Source organism: Pseudorca crassidens, chromosome 10 (genome assembly GCF_039906515.1).
Source record: "Pseudorca crassidens isolate mPseCra1 chromosome 10, mPseCra1.hap1, whole genome shotgun sequence".
NCBI lineage: Eukaryota > Metazoa > Chordata > Mammalia > Artiodactyla > Delphinidae > Pseudorca > Pseudorca crassidens.
The window spans coordinates 3,957,772-3,982,463 of NC_090305.1; the positions used below are offsets into that span (position 1 = coordinate 3,957,772).

Here is a 24,692-nt window from a genome sequence, read left to right on the forward strand (position 1 = left end):
CAGCACGATATTCCGGGGATTGTCAAGATGACAGAGAGCAGGAGGGAGCATACCCCTGGGCTAGGCACTGAACACGCACTTCTATCCTTTTGACGTAGCACAGAGCCGCTTTGGGTTATTTCTCCTGAGAAGGTTTGAAAAGAACGCATTTTCCAGGTGGATAGCCACAACCCGAGTACCAAAGTCTGTGTTGGGCTGTTCCGGTTAAGATACCACATCTCATTCAGCAGCTACGGTTGGGACCACTACTTGGATAAGTTTTCGCTAATCTACCCTCATTCATGAAAATCCACCTGATTTTTGCAGAAGCCATAACAGATGCATTGAATGGGGGTAGGATGGTGACCTCCAAGCCCGTGCTCGTTAGATTCCTGAGAATAGCACCGTTCTCAGCCGTTCCGTCTGGATTTGCTCTCTTATCGGGGGTGGGGCACTTTCTGGAGTTTCCACTTGTTCCTTCCTGTCTTCTTGGTTGGGTTTCTGTCAGCCGCGAAGTCTATACATTGTCATTGCACATCGCAGGACAGAGGAAAGGACCACAGGGTGGATCCTCAGTCCCTCAGAACCACAGAGAGATGAGCCTGGTGTTCTCTGCTGCTTTTCTCTTGAGGTATTTGCCAATTTATTCGCAGCAGAAAAGCCCAGAAGAGCAGCAGAAAGCAGCAGGTCTGTGGCTGGGAAGCCACAACGAGATTTCAACAGTCTCACAATACTGGGAAGACAGGACTTTGGGTTCAGGGTCTGCCAATGAGAAGGGATCCTTGAAGTACCCCCAGGCTGGCAGGTGGAACCCCAGTGGTAAGGGCGAGTGAGGAGTGGACCGGCCTCTGAGGCTGAAACTGTGTTCCTGACCAGCTCAACCACAGATGAGATTAAGGTGCTCTGCTCCCATTCTATTTGTGAGAAGCACAAATAAATCCTTTCAGGAAAAAGAGACATCATTCAGAACCTTTACAATGTTTCATGCACAACACTGGCATCTGACCCAAAGAGCAAACATAGGCAATAGAAAAAGACCTGCTGCTAACAGATACGTGAGTGTATCAGATCCGGATTCTAAATAACTGTGATAAATAATAGAGGAAATAGAGTAAAGTGTGGACAAAATGGCTGGAAATCTGATGAAATGAACAAGCTACTGCTATACACTAAAACGTCACTGAAAAAAAAAAAAAGCCAGACACCAAAAGAGTCGTATAATTCCTCTATAGTCATATAAACTAAAACAACCAAACAAACCCTAATCTATGGTGTTCAAGGCTAGTTACCTTTGGCAGCAAAGGGGGTGGTGATTAGAAGACGCAGGTGAGGTTCCGAGATTCTCACTGGGGTGGTGTGTTCGCTTTGTGAATATTTGCCAAGCTGTACCCTGAGAATGTATGCACTTCTCGATAAAAGTTAAACAAAGAGAGAGACAGAGAAGCAGCCACAGAGGCTGCACGATTGAAGGCAGAAATAATTGGTATGTTGGAAAATAGAGTTTGGATGTCTTATCCCACTTCAATTGCTCCCGGTCTATTTCGAGCCACCATCAGCTCTTGTCTGAGTTGATGCATAGCCTCCGACCTGACCTTCTTGTTCCCACCTCTGTCCCCTGGAGTCTACTTTCAACACAGCCACAGAGGATCCTTTTGAGGCAAAAGTTTATGGTGTCACAGCTCTTCTAAAACCCTCCAGTGGCTTCCCACCTGTCCCCGGATAAAAGCAGAGTCCTTCCCTGCAACATCTAGCCCTGCTCCCTCCGGTCCCATCTCTCACTGCTGTCCCCTGGACCACCCCGGTGCTGCCACACTGGCCTCCTCCCTCCTTGGATGTGCAGGCACACTTCAGGCCTTTGTCCTGGCCCTTCCCCCTGCCTGGCTCACTCTTGCGCATCTAGGCGTGGTCCCTACACTTCTCTGTACACTCTTCCTGGCACTCCTGCCCCCTTACCCTGCTCAGCTTTCTTTCCCTCTCCATAGTTACTGCTTTCTAACATGCTGTAGAATATACTTTTTTCTCATATTCATAACTTATTATCTCTCTCCCCTGCAAGGCAATAAACTTCATGAGGACAGGATTTTTTTTTTGTTCACTGATGTGTCCTACACATAGAACAGTGCCCGACACAACACAGATGCACCATAAATATTTTAAAATATATTTTGATGATGCAGACGCAATCAGAGAAGCAATCCAAGGATAAACAGGTAACTGCAAAAGAGAACCTGGGCCAGATATTAGATTTTTGTCTCCAAGCTTCTCATGTTTACAAGCTGTAATTAAAATGTGCATGTTTATATCAATAAATCTATGCATTCTCAATGGTCTGTTTCCACAGTAAACAATCCTGTTCAGTTTAGCATAATTACAAGAGGTTTGGCTCTAGATAGAGCTGAATTTGCATCTTCTGTCCACCGTTCACCGCTCACAGGACCCCGAGGAAGCTGCTGAACCTATCGTGTCTCAGTTTCCTTGTCTGTCAAATGGGAATAATAATGCCTGTCGTGTAGGATTAAATGACATGACATGTGTAAACCCACAGACGCCTCACGCATTCAGAAATGATTTCTCGAGTACCTGTTGTGTTCCAGGTGCTCTCCTCGACGCCGGGGGACGCTTTAATTATTCTTCACTACGTATTTACTGAGGGCCACTCACTGAAGTAGTATAAAACGGTGCAAAGCCCCTGCCCCAGAGCTCTCACTGCAGGGGGCAGAGAGTCATTGAGCATGACACAGTGACACACGTTTGGTAGGTTAGATGGTGACAGGTGCTTTGGAAAAAGTCCAGAGGAGGGAAGGGGACTAGAGAAATGCGTGGGGGTGGGAGGGGCGGATGTCGCCACCTTGCCACCACGGAATCTTGACCTTGGTGACGAGTCACGGCACCTGCCCTCCAGGAGCACATCCTCCAGGACACGTGGGCACAGCGTGGTCCTCCGAGGGTCACGTCTGCCGTGGTGGCGGATGATGCGTTGCTACGGAGGGAGAAGCAGCATCTGAACTCGATGCCCTGCGAGCTCGCGTCACGCTGGCCGGGTCACTCAGTTTACAGTCGGCTGCGCCCGCGCAGGCTCGGGGGAGGGGCCAGGTTCTTGCGTCCTGGACCGGCAGATCTCTTCCAGTGACGGCGGTGACAGAGGTCGGACGTTTACAGGATGGGAGAGAATTATCCTCGTGCCGATTTCTACATCTGCACAGTTTGAGAACTGGGGCAGGCCCAGGTCCGGAGAGGAGAAAACGCTCATTTGTGACTCATAGAAGGTTTTCTAGAAAAGGAAAGAAATCCATTCTCTCCCCTAATGGATGTGATCGGAAGTTTCTACTAAATATGGCATCAAAGAAACTTAAACCAATTCTCTGTGCTGAGTTTAGAGCAGTCTATGGCTCCCATAAGAGAATAAGTGACGATGGAGAGAGAAATATTTACCAAAGCCAAAAGTGGGAGCCATTTACTTAGTCATTAACTGTGAGGCTCGTTAAAATTATGCCAAAGAAACCCATTTCTTAAACACATAAACATCCTCGAGCATATCATTTAAAGGTTTCCATTTTCAATGTTCATTTAAAAGAAGGAAAGGATTAGTTAAATAATCCTGACTCTGTTAAGGTTTTGGTTTAGGGAGACAGGACCATTTCCATAGACAAGGAGACCCTGGGTGAGCAGCTCCCAGGCAGCGGAAGTCATAGGGCTTCATATGAGGAGGGGACTTGAATGTTCCTAAGGGGACTTCTCCGGAGAAGCTGTCCTCATTTACTGAAGAGCTGTAAAGAGAACAAACCCTTGATTTAATCTGGAACTTTCTCCTCTCCTCTGCGCCAACCTTCATCCTTCCCTTCTCTTTCTTTAGGATCGATGTCAGCTTCTGCAACCTCCAGGCAGCAGCCCCTGAATATCCCAGCAAATCCTTCCATCTTTCTCCACTCACCTGTAACGCCTGAAGTCTGAGCTATGCAACGTCAGTTCCTCATTCTCCCCACGTCCCTGTGCTGCTTCTTCTGGCAGCATAAGAGACAGACCCTCAACAGCAAGGTAGAACCGACAGATGCACCCAGTCATTCTTGATGCCATCCTGGGCACTTCATCTGTGTTAAACAATTTGTCATGAATTGAAAGCTGAGATGTTACTATACTATATTTTGCCACTAAAGCTTTCCCAAGCATCTGTTTCCTCTGAGTTCATGAGGCACAGACCCCCTTCTGCCTGAGATGGCTTCTGGGAAACACAGCAAAGACTTCTACATCGTTACTGTCTTCTCTCTTTGGAGCTATAACGTCTTTAGTAGCGCTAATTACCATCAGGAAAACAGAGAAAGCCACGAAGTGACCTGGCCGAGGTTTCTGTACTGAGGATGGGAAAGGGCATCACATTTAAATGACTTGCTTTATGTTTCCTAGTTAAAAAGCTATGCATATTCATATTGGGGAAAGTAGAAATTAAAAATCGGAAAAATAAAGGAAAAAAAGGAAAAATAAAAACAATTGCTAATCCCTCTCGAGAGGTAACTAGGGCTCACAGTCTGGCTGACATCCTTCAAGCCTTTTCACATCTGTGTACACGTATGTCTTTTCCTTTCCAAGAATGGAATCATTTCGAACCCATTGATTTACAGCACGCCTTCTCACTGAGAAACGCATCCTGAATGTTTTCTCACGTCATTGCGTTTTCTCCCGTACGTGGTTTGGAAAGATGGACTCTTCTTGCTGTCTGTCCTTTCAAACCCTGGACCCAACATGGTGGCAAATCCTGTTGGCTCCGCCTCCGCAGCTGATCCAGAGTTCTGCCGCTGCTTCAACCCGGGTCCGAGGCACTCCCACCTCACGTGTGGAATATTGCCGTAGCTTCCTCACAGACCGCCACTTTCTGAACTTGTTTCTTAGGTCTGTCCCCAACACTCAGCACAGAATGGTCGTTTGAGAACCGGGGTTCATGTTGTTCGTCTGTCCCAAGCCCTCCACAGCGCCCCCTCCACAGAGGAAACAGCAAGGGTCTCACTGTGGTCAGACTCACTGCTCCCCCCCGCCCCACCCTTTCCCTCTCTCTCACTCTGCTTCAGTGCAGTGGCTTCCTTGCTATTCCTTGGACGTGCTCCAGCCTTAGGGCCCTTGATTGGCACTTGCTTCTTTCTAGAACATTCTAGAACATTCTCTGCCCCAGCCCCCATCGAACGGCCTCTTCTCAACGAGACCTTTCCTGACTCCCCTCTTTACTATGTTTTCTAGCTCCTCCCCAAGCCCCTCGCCACCATATTCTCCAACTGCCTGCCCTGCTCCATTTTCCCCACGGCCCAATATCACCCCCCAACATGCCACATACTGTACTTTTATGAAAAGTGTATTGTGTTTGTCGCCTTCCCTTGTCCCCCATATATACATGTGGGCTCCACAAGCCAGGTTTTCTGTGTTTCTCTCACCTCCGGGCAGTGCCTGGCCCAGAGTAGGTACTCGATAAGCATTTGTTGAATGAAGGAAGAGCACGCTGCCTCTGGACAGGTCGTGGGATGTCTGACAGCCTCTATTGCTGGACTCCTGGCTGTATCTAATTTTTCTTTACTATTACGTCTGATGCTGCGATGACCCCCCCATCCATAGAAATAAACCATGCTCTTCATACACCACTTACTTCTTTAGAACAAATTCTCAGAATCAGGGATACATTTTTAGGGCTTTCGATACACAGTGCCAATTTAACTTCCAAGACGCTTGCCTCAAGGGCCCCTCACGTCAGCAGCTGTATCCCATTTTCCCACACCCACGTCAACTTTGAGAAATACCAGGAAGTTCCACATGTGTGGAAGCCATTTTTTAAAACGGTCACACTTCACAAAGGATGTGAGGTTGGAGAAGACCTTGAGCCGTGGATAAGTGAGGCCCGTGAGTGAACAGAAGAGGAAAGAAGAGATTGCGGGCCTGGAATCTTGCTCCGGGAAACGGTGCCGTCCAGGACGGACTTAGGCTAAAGAGCGTAAATAGACAATCCCCTGACTTGCCCCTTGGGGACATCATCATTTTCCCCTCGAACTTTTGGACACGCTCAGACCCCCCTGCCCCCAGCAGGCTCCCCAGGCAAAGCTACTGGGGGTATCTCCTCATTCTCCTGGGGAACTGGGTGGTAAGGAATTTGTCCTCCCACAAGGAGAGCTGACCCTTGTCTCTGGCTCCTGGGAGGTGACCTCCCTGCCTGATAGGAGCATCTTTGTGATTCACGGGGAGCCCCTTGGACCCCACGTGATTGTTTATGCTAACGGGGGGACGTACAACCCTCAGTTTGACGTCGGCCCGAACTGCAGAGAAGGGAGCCGGAAGTGGGTTCGGCTGCGTGGGCCATCAGTCGTGCGTCCGTAAGAGGTGAGCTTCGCTGGTGGGGATTACCCGACACAGACGGTCACACGCTGATGCTGGGAGGGTGGGCTCCTGGGGAGGGTGGAGGCCTCGTGTCTGGGATCCTAACTCTGCCCTGTGTGTGTCTCAGTCATCTGGTTCTAACCCTTTCCCTGGAACAAAATGTAGTTCTGAGTGTAACAGTTTTCAGTGAGTTCTGTGAGTCCTTCCGGTAAACTATGGGAAGTGAGGGTCGTTTTGGAAGGCGCCTGAACTTGCAGGTGGGTCAGAAGCCAGGGCAGCCTCGGAGACGGTTCCCTCGGACTTTGCAGCTTCACTGGCTCCAGGTAAGGCCCCCTCTGCCTCTGTATCTGCTCTAGACGACAGACAACCTTCCACTGCCTTGTATTTCAGATGTTCCACTGTCATCCCAAGAAACAGTCGCACGCTCTTGTAGCTTATTGTAGACACCAAAGAGGTTTCTTGGAGGATATAATAAGGTTCTTATCTTTAGCTGTACCTACCCGTTCACACAAGGTCATAATAAAAGTCGTGTACTTGTTGTCTGGCTGCGTGCAGGCAGGTGTGTGACCTGCCTTCTGTGTGGTGTGGAGATGACCCTTCTTTATGGGAGAGCCTCTCTCTCTTGTGCTTTCCACGCGGCAAGGTCATTTTTGCTCATCCTCAGATGGAGTATTTACAAAATAAAGCCAAACTCTTCTATTTGTGCCTACTCTGGCCTTTAACGTGAAACGAATCCTTAACACTGGCAAAGGGCCTGACAAGCATTTAGTATTAATTAATTCTTGGAAGTCGCTGGGGAGAAGGTAAGCATTCTTGGGAACCGACAAAATGGATTGTTTCATCAGGCAGGTAAGCTGTCCGCCTTGAGTCTGGAGCCAGTCCTGTCTCAGGAGTTCTCTGCCCCAGGCTGGGGGGCCCTCGTGCCCCCAGGCTTGGAGGCGGGGATGGACGAGGGCCATGCCGTGTGCTGGTAGCCTCACTCCAGGCTTTTCCAATTCCAGCTTTTCCCCTACCTAGGAAATGAATTTGACTATGATTTCTCCCAAAAGTTACACGTGAGGATCAAAACGCGAGTCCACTGGTGTCTGTGGCTGACATAGTGTAAATGTCTGTCCTTTGTTTTGTAGAAGTTTTTCTACAGTTTCCCAGGTAATCATTTTATTTTATTTATTTATTTTTTGCGTCACGCGGGCCCCGGCCCTCCCGTTGCGGAGCACAGGCTCCGGACGCGCAGGCTCAGCGGCCACGGCTCACGGGCCCAGCCGCTCCGCGGCATGTGGGATCTTCCCGGACCGGGGCACGAACCCGCGTCCCCTGCATCGGCAGGCGGACTCAACCACTGCGCCACCACGGAAGCCCCCATTTTACTATTTTTAAATTTTGCGTCATAATATTTGCCTGGAAGGCTGTGTTTGCTTTTTTCTCTTCTGTCCTTCTCCCGCCTTCCCCTGCAGGCCCACGTTCCTCAGTCCAGACACAGTCTGAAGGCACTGATGGGGCAAGGATGTTGTCTGAATCTGCATTGCCCGCTGAATGTGTCAGTAATTAGAACACTCGTCCCGACAGCCTGGCCACATGTTGTGTTTTCATCTCAGATCTGACTATAGTGTTTTCGGCTGAAGAGACAGCAGACTCCTCTGCCCTCTCACCGCTGCCTTACTGCTATTTGCACAGCCATATCTGTGCCACCCACTGCAGGCAGAGGCCTTCTTTTAGCCACTGTCTTCTCCCGAATAGGACTTTGCACGTCGCTAATGCTGCATATGACGGATAGTACTCGGATTCACCAATACTCAGTTCTCTTCTATTTTCGGATTACAATCTTCCACACCCTTGAATTCAGTCGTGGCCGGGCGATGAGTTTCAGACCAGGACGTGAGACTGAAGGTGATGTGTATCCCTCCTGAACAAAGGCCCTCCCTCTCCTGCTGTGGGAGACACTGAAGCCCCCCATGGAGATGGCGGTGTTGTGAGATGGAGTAAAGTGACTTTGGAGCAAAGCCTCCCCTCTCCCACCAGCCCATACTGGACATGTAGCATGAGAAGAAACAGCCTTTCAGTGTGCTTGGCCTCTGAGATTTTGGTGGCGTTTGTTATTAGAACCCAGCCTAGCTCATGGGTTGGCAAACTACTGCCCATGGGCTGAATCTGGCCCTCCACCTGTGTTTGTCAATAAAGCTTTATTGGAACACAGGCTTCGCCCATTCATGTACACCCATTACATATACATAAAGTTGCTTTCACGCCGCCATGACAGTGGGGAATAGTTCTGACAGGGGCTGCACGGCCTGGAAAGCAGAAAATCTTCACTATTTGGCCCTTTAGAGAGAAAGTTCGCTGATGCCTGCCTATCCTGACTGATACACTCAAAGAAAGCTTCTTGAATTATTAACTTGACCATATAAAAGGTGGAAGCTCAAAACCAGTTGTAAAATAGCATCAGATTATCTTGCACGATGATCAGTGCTGCTTTAATTGGCAAGCATTTATCGAATGCCATTATGTGTCAGACTTGGGGAGAGTGCTTTCTCGTTGGGGCCCTCTGCGCTCAGGAGTGGAGCTCCCCTCCTTTGTAAGTCTGGGAAGTAAGGACTCAAAGTGGGAAGGAGGCTATGACAAGAGAATAAAAAACCCAAGGACTCTGCATGGGCTGAGGGATTGCTCACCACAATCTCCATTAACATTCATTCATTCATTCATTCATCATACATGTCGTAAGCTGCTGTCATTTACTAAGTCCATGGCTGAATAGAAGGCCCATAGAAATCGTTAGGCAATTACACTATCGTGTGATAAGTGTTAGCAGAAGAGCTGTACAGTATGCTGGGAAGGGTCTTCCTGATGTTTACCCCACTCTTGATCTAGCCAAAGTGGTAAGTGGTATAATTCCCTGAGACTGAAGCCAGGCAAAGTCTAAGAACTGCTGATTCACCTGCTGGAATACTTGGGAATTTTATTCCCTCTGAGGTAGGGCCTGAAACAATGTCTTCACACCCGGCCTCACAAGGGAGCAATTCCTACATCATTGCTTCGGGCGGGGCACCACTGCTGAGTATCATAGCACAAAAGAGCTGCGCCCAAGTGCATCTGCCTTTAGCTCTTTTCACCTGACCCTCCCCTAACAGCCCGGAAAGAAGCATCCTACTGATGATGATAGCATGACTGGAACTTGGGTTTTCTGTTTTTCTGCGGGGCTGTGGGGTGGGTCTGGGGTTGGGGGGAAGGGGCTGGGTAAGCCAGAAGGGAGGTAAATGAGAGGAAGATACACACAAGCTAAAACGATAGTAAACTGGACAGTGCAGTCTGCGGTTTTATGGGAAGCTTGCCTTCCCCACAATTCTACCTCGAGCAAATTGATTTGGTACCCAGTTCCAGCATCATCTTATTTCAAGTCCGGTTACCGAGGAAACAGAGGGCACACTGCTGGGACAGTCTGCCTGTGTCCTGTGCCGACCAAGGCTATTAAAGCCCATCAGCTCGGCCTCTGAGAAGCTCTGAACACGGACGGTTTCAACTTCCAGCCAGGTTCTTATTTATTTATTTTACTGCCTCGGCAGCAAAATGAGTTATTGAACCGTTCACTCTATCGATTGGGGCAGATTTCCCCTGCATCCCTCGGATGCCCGAAGCCCTCTGGAGCTGGTGGCAGCCCAGAAGCCTTTTGTGGACGGTGGGTCCTCACCGGGGAGGCCAGGCGGCATCCACCCTCTGACCCCCGGGGCAGGGGCCCAGGCTGAGGCACACACGGCGCCACCTGGCTTACAGAGCCTTTGAACATATGAAGAAAGCTATGCACGGACCTCCTCACAGAAAAACACACGCACACAGGACTTTGCATGTAATTTAATGGAGGAACTAGATTCCCAGGTTACATACTTTTGATCTAAGTTTGTTCTGTTTAGGACTAATTTCTAAGTTTTGAAAACAAGTAAATGCACTTCGGATGTGTCCAAGATTCAACAGTCCAGTGTCCTGGGGACTATCTGACCCAAAGGGAAGACGACACTTCACTGTGTCTCCCGGGAGATCTCACAGTCCATTCGGCCCGCTCTGAAAACCGTGAACTTGACAGAGACCAACCACGGCGTCTCCTGCCTGCTGTCTGGTTTTGTACAGCCTGAGAGCTGAGAATGGTGTTTACATTTTTCAGTGTAAAACGTAAACAACCCTATTAGCCTTTTGGGGGGACCGGTTGCTGGAGGAGTTGAGGAAACTGACTCTTGGCCCCAAAGCCCTTTCTAGCAAGGCCCCCCAGCCTCCCTACACGCTCGGCTGGGGGAGGGGCAGTGATGTCAGAGGCACGGCTTGGCTTCTTCCACTACAGTAGCTCTTAGCCCACAGGCTGAGGACCCAGTGTGGCTGCGACAACCTCCAAGTACGTCCACCCCAGCCAGGCATTCAGGTACCAGGGGAATGGGCACTGGAGGTGGGGGGGGTGTCTGTGGACCCAGGGGCCCACTGTGAGCTGGGCCTAGGCCAAGGCTCCAGGTATTATGTTCTTGACTAAGGCAGACAGACATGACATTGCTTGGTGACTGTACAATGTCCAACGGTCCCCAAAATGTTGGAGTATTGGGCTTCCTTCAGTGTGCGGTTATCCACGTAAATGAGCACATGGGTCTTTCGGGAGAAGACTTGGGATATCATTGCCCTTATACTTGCCATGTGCTGCAGGCCTCCCTCCCTCCCTCCCTCCCTCCCTCCCTCCTTCCTTCCTTCCTTCCTCCTGGGGACCCAGACTCTCCTTCAGTCCCTGGGCTCTGGACCCCAAATCTGGATCCAGTCTGGAAACTGAGCAAAACTGGGGCCTCACCCCTGCCTCCAGCCCATCCCTCCTTCATTCCTTTGCTTGCACAGACGGAACGCTCTCCTTACTGGCCGCCCATCTATTTTGCCTCTAGGGCTCTGTCTGCTATTTCCTTAACTCCCTGTGGGTCAGGCCCTCTGTCTGCCCCTCTGACCCGGACACTCACTGGGATAACTGCCTCCACCTGATTCTGCAGGTGGCCTCTGCTGCTTTGGTGTCCTCTTGTCCCCTTTCCTGTCGGCGAGCCCGGCTGTGCAGCAGCGTCTCTGTAGAGGCACCCAGAACCTCCGAGTGCCGCTGGAGCCCTTTTGGAGGGGGCAGGGCGGCCCGGGGCCCCCTGTGGAGCATGCCCTCTGCCCTTAAACGGTACGTCCACTTGACCAGGCCCATCCCTCTGCACCACCTGCTGCTGACGTGCCGGCGTTTCTGTCTCACCTGGCGCAGCCGTCACCTTTTCCATCTCCAGAGGCCATCCTGGTAGCATGTCCGCACCATCTCCTAGGGCCTCCCCTGGGTGTTCCACCCTGAATCCCAGCAGAGCGCTCCCAGACCGAGAACACTTCCTTTATCAAGCCTCACATTCTGTACGCTCGCTTCCAGCACCCCAAGGCCACCCCTCCCACACGTGGCCGTCCTGCTGCTCCAGCTGGCCGGGCCCTGCAGCTGCCCTGGGCTAGAGCCCGTTTCCTCCTTGTCTTGGCTGGGTTACATTGTGACTTAACCTTTGTTGTACTTGTGGCCAGAGGGGCTGTGGATGGGGTCCCGAAAGGAGCATGTGTCTTACAGGGCGAGGCCTCTGCACAATCTTCAAGCAAGCAGTGGGGAGGAGAGGCTGGTCCTGCAGGCCCTGGGGGTGGGGGGCGGGCAGCAGAATCTGGGCTTTCCCAATTCTCAGCAGCATCAACACAGATGCCCTCATCCCATGTGCCAGGGTCCCATGCTTTCCCGGCACAGCGGGCCTGCCGTGTTTCCTAGTGTAACTTTCCCTGAAACTCTGCTGCCCTGGAGATGGAGTCCTTGCCTTCAGCCTTTCCTGCCCTCCTGTTACAGGAGAAGAGGGCCTATGCTTCCCTCCTGCTTTCAAACCTAGCTTTTTATTTTATTTATTTTTATTTTGCGGTACGCGGGCCTCTCACTGCTGTGGCCTCTCTCGCTGTGGAGCACAGGCTCCGGACGCGCAGGCTCAGCGGCCATGGCTCACAGACCCAGCGGCTCCGCAGCATGTGGGATCTTCCCGGACCGGGGCATGAACCCGTGTCCCCTGCATTGGCAGGCAGACCCTCAACCACTGCGCCACCAGGGAAGCCCAAACCTAGCTTTTTAAAAAGAAATATTTTAAAATTAATTAATTAATTGTTGGCTGTGTTGGGTCTTTGTTGCTGTGCGTGGGCTTTCTCTAGTTGTGGCGAGCGGGGGCCACTCTTTGCTGCGATGCGCGGGCTTCTCATTGCAGTGGCTTCTCTTGTTGCGGAGCACGGGCTCTAGGATGCGCAGGCTTCAGTAGTTGTGGCACACGGGCTCAGTAGTTGTGGCTCGTGGGCTCTAGAGCGCAGGCTCAGTAATTGTGGTGCGCGGGCTTAGTTGCTCCGCAGCCTGTGGGATCTTCCCGGACCGGGGCTCGAACCCGTGTCCCCTGCATTGGGAGCGGAGTCTTATCTACTGCGCCATCAGGGAATCCCCAAACCTAGCTTTTAATTGCTGATTAACCACTATCAGCTTTTGGTTATTTTCTTCCAGAAGTTAACTCCAGCGGTAACCCCCCAGTTCTGCTGTCCTTATAGCAATGATGCCCTTGTATTTCTCATATGTCTGATGCATCACACCAGCTAATGCATCCCCCACCCCCACCCCCACCGACCGGCCATCCCGTTTCACCACTGCTGAAAGCTATAACAATCTGTGCTGGGGTGCCTGGACTCTACCTGCAACCAGCAACGGGGTTTTTATTGTCAGTCTGGTGGCAGCTGATCCAGCTCCACTGTCACATCTTAATGTCTGCTTTCTTGACCCAGTCCTGATACCAATTGTCACATGTTGGATTCTCTGGGAAGCCAGCTCTGAGGTGGAGTTTATTGTGCAGCATGTTTTTGAGGGAGGGGTCTGGGGACACCCACTCATGGAAGGGCGAGGAAAGAAGCAGAATTGGGCAGAGGAAGGAGTCGAGTTGTGGTATAGCGCCCACAGGGCTGGAGTCCTTTGTACCCTCCCTCCAGGTGAGAGCCACCCAGAAAGGATGTGTGACCTTTGACACTGGAGGGCCCTCTTGGGGTAGCACTTCCAGCAGCTGGGGAGTACATTGTTCCTGAAGGAGATCTGGGCAGCCCGTCCTCTTGTCCACTGCCCCCGGGTCAGATTATCTGAGCCCCAATCCCAGCTTGTTTACTGACACCCATGGCCGTGGAGCCATCTCTTAACCTCTCTGATTCTCAAGTTTCTGTAAATTAAAAAAAATATAGTTAAAAAAGAAAAGCATGCTTTTAGAAAAGCATGGACATAGATTGTTTCCCATAGTGGCTGTACCAGTTTATGTTCCCAGCAAAAGTGTACAAGGTTTCCTTTTTCTCCACCTCTTCACCAACACTTACTTCTTGTCTTTTTGATAACAGCCATTCTAACCGGGGTGAGGTGATATCTCGTTTTGGTTTTGATTTGTGTTTCCTAGTTAGCGATATTCAGCATCTTTCATGTACCTGTTGGTCCCTGTATGTTGCTGGTGGAAAAATGTCTTTTCAGATCCTCTGTCCATTTAAAACATGAGATTATTTGGTTTTTTGCTATTGAGTTGTATGAATTCTTTATATATTTTGGATATTAACCTCTTATCAGTTACATGATTTGCAAATACTTTTCCCATTAAGTAGGTTTTGCCTCTTTATTTTGTTGATGATTCCTTTTTGCTATGCAGAAGCCTTTTAGCTCGATGTAGTCCCACATGTTTATTTTTGCTTTTGTTGCCAGATCCGGAAGGTCGTTGCCAAGACGGATATCAACGAGCTTCTTACTGCCTCTATTTTCTTCTATGATTTTATGGTTTCAAGTCTTACATTCAAGCCTTTTAACCACTTTGAGTTAGTTTTTGTATATGGTGTAATAGAGTAGTTCAGTCTCATTCATTTGCACGTGGCTGTCCAGTTTCCCCAACACCACTCATTGAAGAGACTCTCCTTTCTTCACTGTGTATTCTCGGCTCCTATGTTGTAAATTAATTGACCATATATGCGTGGGTTTATTTCTGGCCTCTCTATAATATTTGTGTTTTTAAAGAGGGGAATGTTTCACATTTTAAAAAATGAGAGAGAGAGAGAGAGAGAGAGAGGAAGAGAGGGAGGGAGGGAGGGAGGAAGGAAGGAAGGAGGGAAGGAAGGAAGGAAGGAAGGAAAGAAGGAAGGAAGGGAAGAAGGAAGAAACCAGCTAGGTCCATTGGCTGTTGGCATCTTGATGACCATCCTTGGAAGTCTCTCTACATTATAATTATTCATCTCGGTGACTTTTTACATCTTTAGAAAGGATCAGGGATGCTCACATTTGTGCCACTGCACGGAATAAACTGCGCCTGGAGAATTTGTCTGGCTGGTGGTCCTTGTATTTTCCTGTAACGTGATGTTTCTGTTCTCTGAGAGTCTAACAATGTTACACTTTGTAAACCATGCTTCTTTCTCAGAGATCATAAATTAAACTCTCCAACCACACTTGCTTTGTACACATGTTTTTAATAATATTATTCTTTGACTCCAAGTTGACTAGAGAATCCACCAGATTAAGTGTAATGGGTGCCTGATTAAGGATGAGGATTCACTGGTTTTGTGTCATGTGACAATTTGCATCTTTGCCTTAAATATATTAAGTTTAGGAAGCCAGCAACCATATTTTTTTTCATATTCCACCAGCTTTAGAACAGAATGGTGTTCGAGTACAATAAAATTCTCCCTTGCAAAAGCTCACCAATTCCTAATGATGGCAACACTCCAGAAACTGACCTGGCAACACTCCAGAAACAGAACCTCAAGATACAACATCTCTGAGTGTTTATTAACCAGCTGATCTGCAGAAATAAAAGAAACTCTGAGTCCACGAGCTGTTTAGAGTGTTGCTGTGTGTGTGGGTTCTGTGAAATTAGATCACACACTGGTTAGGGGACTGAGAGCAATGGCCATGTGATGAACTGATACCTGTGTTCAGTGTGGTTTGGGGTTAGGCTTTTTTAGTAATTAAAAAACTCAGAAAGCCAGGAAATTACTATAGTATTTATTTACCTTTGCTTTTTTTAAAAAAAAAAAAAAACACGCTTCTTTATAAAAAAGTGAATCTCTCTCATAATTCTCCATGTTAAAAGACAGACGAGTCCTAAGTACAATTAAATGCTCTCACCACCATGCTGGACTCTTAAAAAGGCCACTTAATAAATCACGTTGTGTGTAGGACTGTCACATGCAGCATCTACCCCAGGACGTTTTCACAGTCTCTGGCCCCTTCTGTTTCAGCCTCGTTATAATTTCTCAGAAACCAACTCACAGATATAGAGAACAGACTCGTGGTCGCCAAGGTGGAGGCAGGTGGGGGAGGGCTGGAGGGGGAGTTTGGGGTTAGTAGATGCAAACTGTTATATACAGGATGGATAAACAACAAGTTCCTACAGTACAGCACAGGGAACTATATTCAATGTCCTGGGATAAACCATAGTGGAAAAGAATATAAAAAAGAATATTCATATATATATGTATAACAGAGTCACTTTGCTGTTCAGCAGAAATTAGCACAACGTTGTAAATAAACTCGACTTCGATAAAAAAATAATTTCTCGGAGAAGAGGTGTCGATGATCTCCACCCTTGCTGTTACACTGTGAGAATTGCCTGCCTTACTTCCTCTCTGTGGAGGCTTCCTTGGCACAAATGACCCTGTTGCTGCAACCAGCTCCCACCTCTGTTACCTCTTCCCAGGAAACGGAACAGGGTGACAGAATGGCAACTGACCTGTGCTGATGGTCATGGGAAAGGAATACGGGGGTTCCTGGCTTTGATGGGAAGGTTGAACAATCTCTCTGGAGCAGTGGTATTCAAACAGTGCTAAGAAGGAGTGAGCCATGCATATATCTGGGGGAAGAGCATTCAGTGCAGGACGAGCCAGTATGAAAGGTGGAAATGGACTTGGTGTTTCTGCGGAACCCAAAAGGCTGTGGGGATTTAGAGGATGGTGAGTAGGCAGGGGTGGGAGCTGATGCTAGAGAGCCTGGCAGGGGTCAGATCAGAGATGGTAAGGAAATTCGAGTTTAAGGAAAATGCTGTGAGAAGAGCAGCGTGTGCGTTAGGGTAGGCATTCAACAGAAGGTAGTTTCTCTTGCCTTGCAGTGTTTTGTTTTTGTTTTGTTTTGTTTTTTTGCCACACCGTGAGTCATGCTGGATCTTAGTTCCCCGACCAGGGATCGAACCCACGGCCCCTGTAGTGGAAACGTGGAGTCTTAACCGCTGGACCGCCAGGGATGTCCCTGTAGTTTTTTAAGAACAATGGGAAGCCATGAGAGGGGAGGGTCATGGCGTAGTTCTGGTGATGAGACAGACTTGGGAAGAGAAATAAGGCGGCTGATCCAGCCAGAGTTCAGCCAGGAGACAGAATTCACACCACTTATTGGAACAGAGAGAGTTTAAAGAAACCTAAAAGCAAGAAAAAGTGTCTTTTATATTTCCCCACATTTTCCATTTTGGGGGCTCTCTTTTCCTTTGTGCGGATCCAAGTTTTCATCTGGCATCATTTCTCTTCACCCTGAAAGACTTCCTTTTCTTGTAATGAAACAGTGAAACTTCCTTTGCACTTTTCTTGTAGCGTAGGTCTGCCGGTGCCAGTCTCTCACTTTTTTGTTTGTTTGTCTGAAAAATCTTTACTCTTTATTTTTGAAAAATATGTTCACGAGATATAGAATTCTAGTTTGACAGATTTTCTTTCAGAACTTGAAAAATACCATCCCCCTGTCTTCTGATTTGCACTGTCTCTGACAAAACATCTGTTTTCATTCTTAGCTTTCTTACTCTCTCCATAAAACATGTCTTTTTTCTTTGGCTGCCTTTAAAATTGTCTCCTTTTCACAGTTTTTCTGAATTTTGATTCTGATGTGATTTGGTGTAGTTTTCTTTCTGTTTTCCTGATTGGAGTTTACTGTGCTTCCTGGATCTATGGGTTTATTTGGCCATCAGTAGACTCTGAACCGCAAGAAGGCAAAGCTGGTTTCCTTTTCCGTAAAATGAGGGTGAGTAGGTGTTGTGCTTACCTGGAAGCATTAACTGACAATGAGATAGCAATGAGATCCACAGAGAATTAAACAGATAGTTCCCTTCCTGCCTGGAACAGTCTTCTCCATTTGGGTTTGTCAATGGCTAGGATTGGCGGCACACCAAAATTCCAGGGCTGTTATTGGTAGTTTGGGGTTCCTGCAAGGGTCTGTCCTGCATCTTCAGATCAATTTTTATGTCTCCCTCTACTCTGCTTCTATTAAAACATAAAAACTTGTAAGTGTAACCTACACACAGATTGTTTTTATGACACTGAATTTATACAGTTTAGGAAAGATTTTTTTCTGAATTCTCTTGTCATTTTCACTTGACAAAGGGAACACTTTCCTGTTGACTCTTACAAGCAAACTTAGCCATTATTTCGTCTGACAGTCCGGCCACTGATGAGTGGTTAGACGTTCGGCGGAAGATTCGGATTGGAGAGACTAACCACTCCCTTGCAGCATAAACACAGCTCTCAGTCTTGACAAATGTCACCCCACAGGTGCGCATGGAATTCCACAATGTGGCTATGCCACAATTCCACAATTGGCTATGCCAATGCTCACCCAGTGGCAACTTTTCCGGTAATAAATACAGATTTGGGTAATGTCCCCTGCTACCGTGGAGACCTTGGTACTGCCTCTGGGCTGTGAGAACCCCAAAGAGTGAAAACTGCCTGCAAAACGGGTCTAAAACCTAAAACCGCTCGGCACTGGGAGAATCTTATTTACCGAATTTTATAGTCTGAGTTATTATAATGAATAGGTAGTGAACCACCAAGGTTCCCCCTTGCAGACTATGGCAGGCAGACCCCAAGGTGCTCCCCGTGATTCCTGCCCCATGATGTTCATGCCCTACCTACATAATCCCCTCCCCTGGAGTGTGGGTGGGCCTTGGGACATGCTTCTAGCCCCTGGTATAGCAAAAGTCAAGGGATTTTGAGAGATAGTTAAAGTCCCCAAATCAGCTGATTTTGAGTTAATGCAAAGGGTGAGCCTGAGTTAATCAGATTAATACCCTTGAAAGAGACACCAGCCTCTCTGAGCTGAGAGACTCCTTGTGGACTTCACGAAGAAACTGGCTGTGTGGGAGGGGCCCACGTGGCAGGGAACATGGGCCACTTCTAGGACCTGCAGGCGACCTCTAGGACTGAGGGTGGCCTCCAGCAAAAGCCAGCAAAAATCAGGCCTCCGTCATACAACCACAGGGGAGTGAGTTCTGCCACCAACTTGAATGATGTTGGAAGCGGGTTCTTCCCCAGTGGAGCTCCAGGTGGAAATGCAGCCCAATCAATACTTTGATTGCAGCCTGTGGGATCCTCACCAGGGCATCCAGTGAATCTGTGTCCAGAGCCCTGAGCCATAGAAGCAGTGAGTTAATGAACGTGTGCTGTGTTAAGATGCTAAGTGAGTGGTGATTTGTTATACGGCAACAGATGACAAACACAAGGCCTGAGGGTCTCATTTCCACAGCCCCTGCGGGGGAGGTGGCTGTGTTTTTCTCTGGGAAATGTCCTCAGTCAAGGACAGCTACCTCCCCCAAGGCCATGTCCCTCCTCCTCCAGGGCAATCAGGTTCAATGACTGGTCAAGATGGGGCAATGGCAGATGTGGAAGCACAGCCCGCATGCTTCCAGCCCCGACAGCTCGGAAGGACCATGCCTGGGCTCTCGGTGGTTTGACTGGGGCCTTTAATGTGACTGCCCAGCAGTTCAACTCCTTCCTCTCCCAAATCCTTCTTTCTTTACTCCTCTGCGTGTGCATTCTGAGATCACGCCACAAAATACTTCCTACATGCCGATCTCTTCCTCAGGGGAGGGAACATTCCCAGAGAACGTGATCTAAAATAGTTGTAATTATTTTCTTTAATACATCACTCACTGTCCTGTGCTGTCCCCTAAAGTCTGAAAGCTAAAGGAAGAGGCAATTGGGAGAGGAACAGGTGCTGGTGACCTTTTTTTCATTTGCTTTTGCTTTATAAACACAGATTTCCCTATTATTTTTCAATATAATCTTTCCTCTAAAAGATTATTGATCTTTTTTTACGAAAAAAATTAGTAAGAAGGCACTGGGATGGTCTCTAGAAACAATTGAGGTTCATTTTAAAAAATTTTTTATTTTTACAGAATGGGACATGGAGGCTGTGTGTGTGTGTGTGTGTGTGTGTGTGACCTGCCCAGCTCATTCACTCAACAGATATTTATCAGAACTGGAGCTGGCCTCCTTGTAGGCCGTGCAGGATGCACAGACAGATGCATAGAGAGTCCCCTCCCCCTCCAGCCACGTGGCATTGCTAGTGGCTGAGCTGGGCTGCTCAGTGAGGCTCTAACCCTGCCGCTGCCCCACCTCTACGAGGGACTTAACTTACGTAGTTCCTGTGATTTCTTTTGAGCTGGCATGTTGCATAGAGTCAACTTGGACCCACCAAATCATTCCTTAAGCTCTGGTGTGTCATTGCATAGATGGAAAGAGACAGAAAGAGCTGTGCTCTATTTTTGTCTCAGAGTTCTAAGGAGGTGGTTTACTTTGATTCAACAATAATGGTCAGTAATGCCCACACAGTGCTTCCATGTGCCTGGCACTGTTTGAACACTTTGCAAACACTAATTCAGGTAATCCTTCCAACAATCTCAGGTTACGGTAGCGAACAGTACAGTTATGAGCAAATAAGTGCCCACGAGTGTGTTTGAGTTGCACTAGCTTTCATTTCAGAAAAAGGGTCTGGGCTCATGAACTAATGCTTTGAAAAGACAAGTGAAACTTTATTCAAGTTTTCATGAAACCCCGAGTTTGCTAATACTTCTTTTTCCCTCTGGAAAATAGTCTCTTTTAGGTGTGGATTTTATATAAAATACGTGCCTATTCTTTTTTTTTTTTTTTTTTTTTTTGCGGTACGCGGGCCTCTCACTGCTGTGGCCTCTCCCGTTGCGGAGCACAGGCTCCGGACGCGCAGGCTCAGCGGCCATGGCTCACGGGCCCAGCCACTCCGCGGCATGTGGGATCCTCCCGGACCGGAACACGAACCCGTGTCCCCTGCATCGGCAGGCGGACTCTCAACCACTGCGCCACCAGGGAAGCCCTCGTGCCTATTCTTGACCATCCGGCACCAATTCCCAAAGTTTTAAAATAGCCCAGGCTCATTACCGCCCTTGGCTGTCCCTCCCCTGCCCACCTTCTGATGCTCTCTGTTCCTGGACACGTCTGCAAACGGAAGAAGCGATGAGCAGAAATGCACGTCTGTTAGACGCAGTTACCCGTTACCGGCTCTGCTAAAGACCAGGTGGAAGAAGAGCTAGAAGCTAATGGGACGCGCTGTCAAGGGCCACGCCAGCCGTGTACTCCCCGCCGTGGAGCCCTGGACCTTCCTGCGACATCTCCTGACCCCAAGCTTCTAGGCAACAGGAGGGCATCGCTCCTGTCATCACTCTATTTCGGGTTGTGAGCTTTCCCTTTACTACCCAAAAGTTCCTGGACGAACACCAATTTCATTCGGTTTCACGGAGTCATTGAACACATCTGCTCTCCACTGCGTATTTCTAACCCACCATTGTTTCCTGGCCACCTTCTATGGTGTGATGTCACTCTGTGTTGAATCCTGAAAAAGCATAGGTCCCCATCTCTGCCAATGAGGAATGGTTGGAGAGAAAAAATACACACAAATGGACAAAATGAGAAAAATAAATGCTTTCATTGTATCTTTTCTGATAAATTGTAAAGCACATCTGTACCCCCTTCTGGTCTATTTTATTGAGAACCCCAGTGTAGCAGTTTCCTACGGCCGCTGTAACAAATGACCAGACATGTAGTGGCTCACAACACAAATTTATTATCTTGCAGTTCTGGGGATCAAAATTCCAAAAAGGGTCTTGTGGGGCTGAAATCAAGGTGTTGGCAGGGCTGCCTTCCCCCTGGAGGCTCTAGGAGAGAATCTGCTTTCTTGCCGTTTCTGATTTTAGAGGCTGCTTTGCACTCCTCTGCTCATGGTCTGTCCATCTTCAGAGACAGCACTGGCCAGTTGAGTTTTTCTCACACTGCATCACCAGGACACTGAGTCTTCTGCTTCCTTCTTCCACACGTAAAGGACCTTTGTGATTAAACTGGGCCACCTGGATAATCCGGGATAATCCTCTATATTTTAAAGTCACTTGATTAGCAAGCTTAATCCCATCTGCAGCCTTAATTCCCCATTTCCCATGTAACATAACAGGTTCTGGACATCTTTGGGGAAGAGGGGCGTTAGTCTACCTATCACACCCAGCATGCATGTTCTTCACAAGGTGATGCCATGTAGCCCAACAGATAATACAATACTATTAAAACAACAAAACAAGAGAAGGAAAATGCTAAGCTTATCATACCTCAATGCTCATTAATTCCAGAAAACAAAGATCCACTTTATGTTTTGGGCGAGGCCATTGTGGACACTGTCATTTGTGATTACTATCCCCTCTAAGTCAGTCAGATGAGTTAGAATTGCTGTCAAAGTGACACAGAAACAAACACTGCTGATTCTGTGTACTGTCAAATGAGCACTCAATGCACTTAATTGCTGAATTATGTGATATAGATGGTGTGTGTTTTGGGAAGAATGACTTTCTCTTCCTTTCCGCCCTTTCTGTTGTTTCATAGTTGCTTGAGATGGGCGAAGCACCCCGAATCTATCCATTCATTTAAAGCCATCAGTTGACTCAGCATATATTCTTTCGTGTCTGACAATCGCCAGGTACAGTGCTAGATGCTGGGGAAATGATGAACAGACCAAATGTGTTCTTTTTACTCTTAGAAGTTTTAACCTAGGAGGGTCCACGTGGGAACTCCTGTAAGCCTTCTGAGGGAACGAGCAATGCAGACCTTGAAGCATTAGGAGGGTTTAGCGAGGCTGAGAGGGATGAAGAAGACGTTTCAGGAGGAGAGGAGGGGAGCGCTGAATCAATCCATCTGTTCTGATTTCCGGCTCCTTTGCTTGGTTCCCACAACATCACTTTCAAGCCCACAAACTCAAAATCAGGGTGGAAGGGGTGAGGAAGATACATCTTCTGGGCTCACAGGAAGAGAATCTGAAATCTGACTTTAGGAAAAAGAGGACTGTGTTACAGTGAACAAAGGAAAACCTTTCGGTGCCAAGGCTGGCAAATGCTGAATGTCAAAGGGCAACTCATGACATTTCATCAGAAAAGGACACGAGGGACACACGTTCCAGAGAGTTGATACAGAACGTTGGAGAGTTCAGTTCAAGAATTGAAAACAGACTCAGAGGAGAAAACAAGGCGCACGTTTCCCCCATAAATGTTACACAGTCTTCTGAACTAAATTCTATAATTTTACTTGAATGGTACATCAGGCTCTGAAGTCCACTGTCTCATTTTGAATGATTTATTACCAAGTGGTTATATTGGTTTGGACGTTTTAAATTTTTTGTTGTTGTTGTTGTTGCACCGTGTGGCTTGTGGGACCTTAGTTCCCTGACCAGGGGATCCAGTGCACTTCTCCAGCCTAGACACCCAGTCTCTGAGCTCTAGACCCATCTGTTTTCTTGCCTACACGAGGTCTCCACCTGGAGGTCTCAGGGCTACCTCAGATGCCACGTGGCCAGTATTAACCAGTGTTATTCCCATCCCCAAACTGGCCCCCCTGCCGTGTTTGCTGACTCAGTGAGTCGCCCTGCTTCCAGGAGGTTCCCTGGGAGGCGACCTGGACTCCTCCATCCCTCTCACCACCTCCCATCCAGTCAGTCGTGAATAGAGCCACAAATTCCAATCACAAAGCCCCCCTGCTCTCCCATGGGGTCACTGCCAGGCCCTCTGCTTGACCTTCCACCTCCACTCGGGCCTCCCGCAGCCCATCCTCAGATTCTAAATGGAAAGATCTTACGTTTCCTCTCATGCGCCTCCCTCTCTCCCTCCTGTATCCACTTCCTGCTGGAAACTTTTTAAGGGCTTCCCCTTGCTCTTAGGGTGAAATTCCATATCTCTAAGGAGACTTGTGAGGCCTTGCACAGGTAGAGACAAGCCCTGCCTGTCAGTTCACTTCCCACCTGTCTCTCCTCTGTCGTGGGCACCAGCCTCGCCGTATTTTTAATTTCTTGCAACGCACCTGCGCCCCCCAACTCTGCGTGCTCCCTCAGGACAGCTCCTCCCCCACTGCCTTCTTTGCTCAGCTAGTCCTTGCTTATCCTCAAGACATAATCTTAGAAACTATTTACCGTGTTTCATTGCTTTTAAAAGTTGCGTTCCGGGCTCCCCTGGTGGCGCAGTGGTTGAGAGTCCGCCTGCCGATGCAGGGGACGCGGGTTCGTGCCCCGCTCCGGGAAGATCCCATATGCCGCGGAGCGGCTGGGCCCGTGAGCCATGGCCGCTGAGCCTGCGCGTCCAGAGCCTGTGCTCCGCAACGGAAGAGGCCACAGCGGTGAGAGGCCCGCGTACCGCAAAAAAAAAAAAAAAAAAAAAAAGATGCGTTCCGTGTCGTAACATCTCTGAAATTGGGGTGCCTCACATGGGGGTGCCTTGGCTTCTGCTGGCAGCAGCTGGGACACAGTTGCCCGCTGCCTGTGTGCGTGCGCCCAGCAACAGTGCCAGCATCCGGACTTGCAGAACGGGGCTACAGGCTTGCCGGCGGATGAGGGACACAGTACGAGCACTTTTTTTTTTTTTTTGGTAAATAAAATTTTATGGGAACAGAGGAATGTTCATTTGTTTATGTATTGTTTTGGCTACTTTCACACTACAATGGCAAAATTGAGTCATTGCGACAGAGACCCTACAACCCACAAAGCCTGAAGTATTTACTATCTGGTCCTTGACAGAAAAAAATTGCTGACGCCTGCACTTAGCTTGACACATGCCTTACTTCCTCTGGGACTAAACTGATTATTCTTCTGAACTCCTGTGGTATTGATTTTCTGATACAGGCATCCAGCTCTTCTAACTCATCATCGTGTATTGTTATTGTTTAGGGGATGCTATCTTGCTCCCCGATGAGATTAAAATCTCTTCAAGGGAAGGGTTTCTGTGCTACTTTTTTTGTTTCCACCACAGTGTCATGCACTCTTTTAACCCCTAGGAGCTAATAGTTGTGGTGTCGGGTTGGGGAAATGGCGGATCAGATCTGTTTAGCGGCAGCCCCCGAGCGAGAGTCAAAAATACGCCAGGGCTACGTGGTTGCATACTTGGCGTAAGGGCAAGTAACAAGAGCCTTTCACTCTCTTACACATTCTTTTAAGAAATATCATGTCACCAACGCACTTGGTGACACAGAGGATGATAACTCGTGGAGAAGCATAGACATCAGCTCTGGTT

The 24,692-nt window shown here is 48.5% G+C and overlaps 1 protein-coding gene across 2 annotated transcripts in view; it reads left to right on the forward strand.

Annotated features, from left to right (window-relative positions):
* FARS2 (phenylalanyl-tRNA synthetase 2, mitochondrial) overlaps nt 1–24,692 on the forward strand; it is a 474,195-nt gene extending 449,503 nt beyond the window's left edge. The window contains exon 8 of one of the 2 annotated variants that reach the window (XM_067751902.1): nt 24,617–24,692. In XM_067751902.1, the coding sequence (XP_067608003.1) occupies nt 24,617–24,677 (61 nt within the window). In that variant the 3' untranslated portion in view covers nt 24,678–24,692. Of the gene's footprint in view, nt 1–3,832; nt 4,619–24,616 lie in introns of those variants that run through there. The other variant, XM_067751901.1, reaches the window with a different exon arrangement.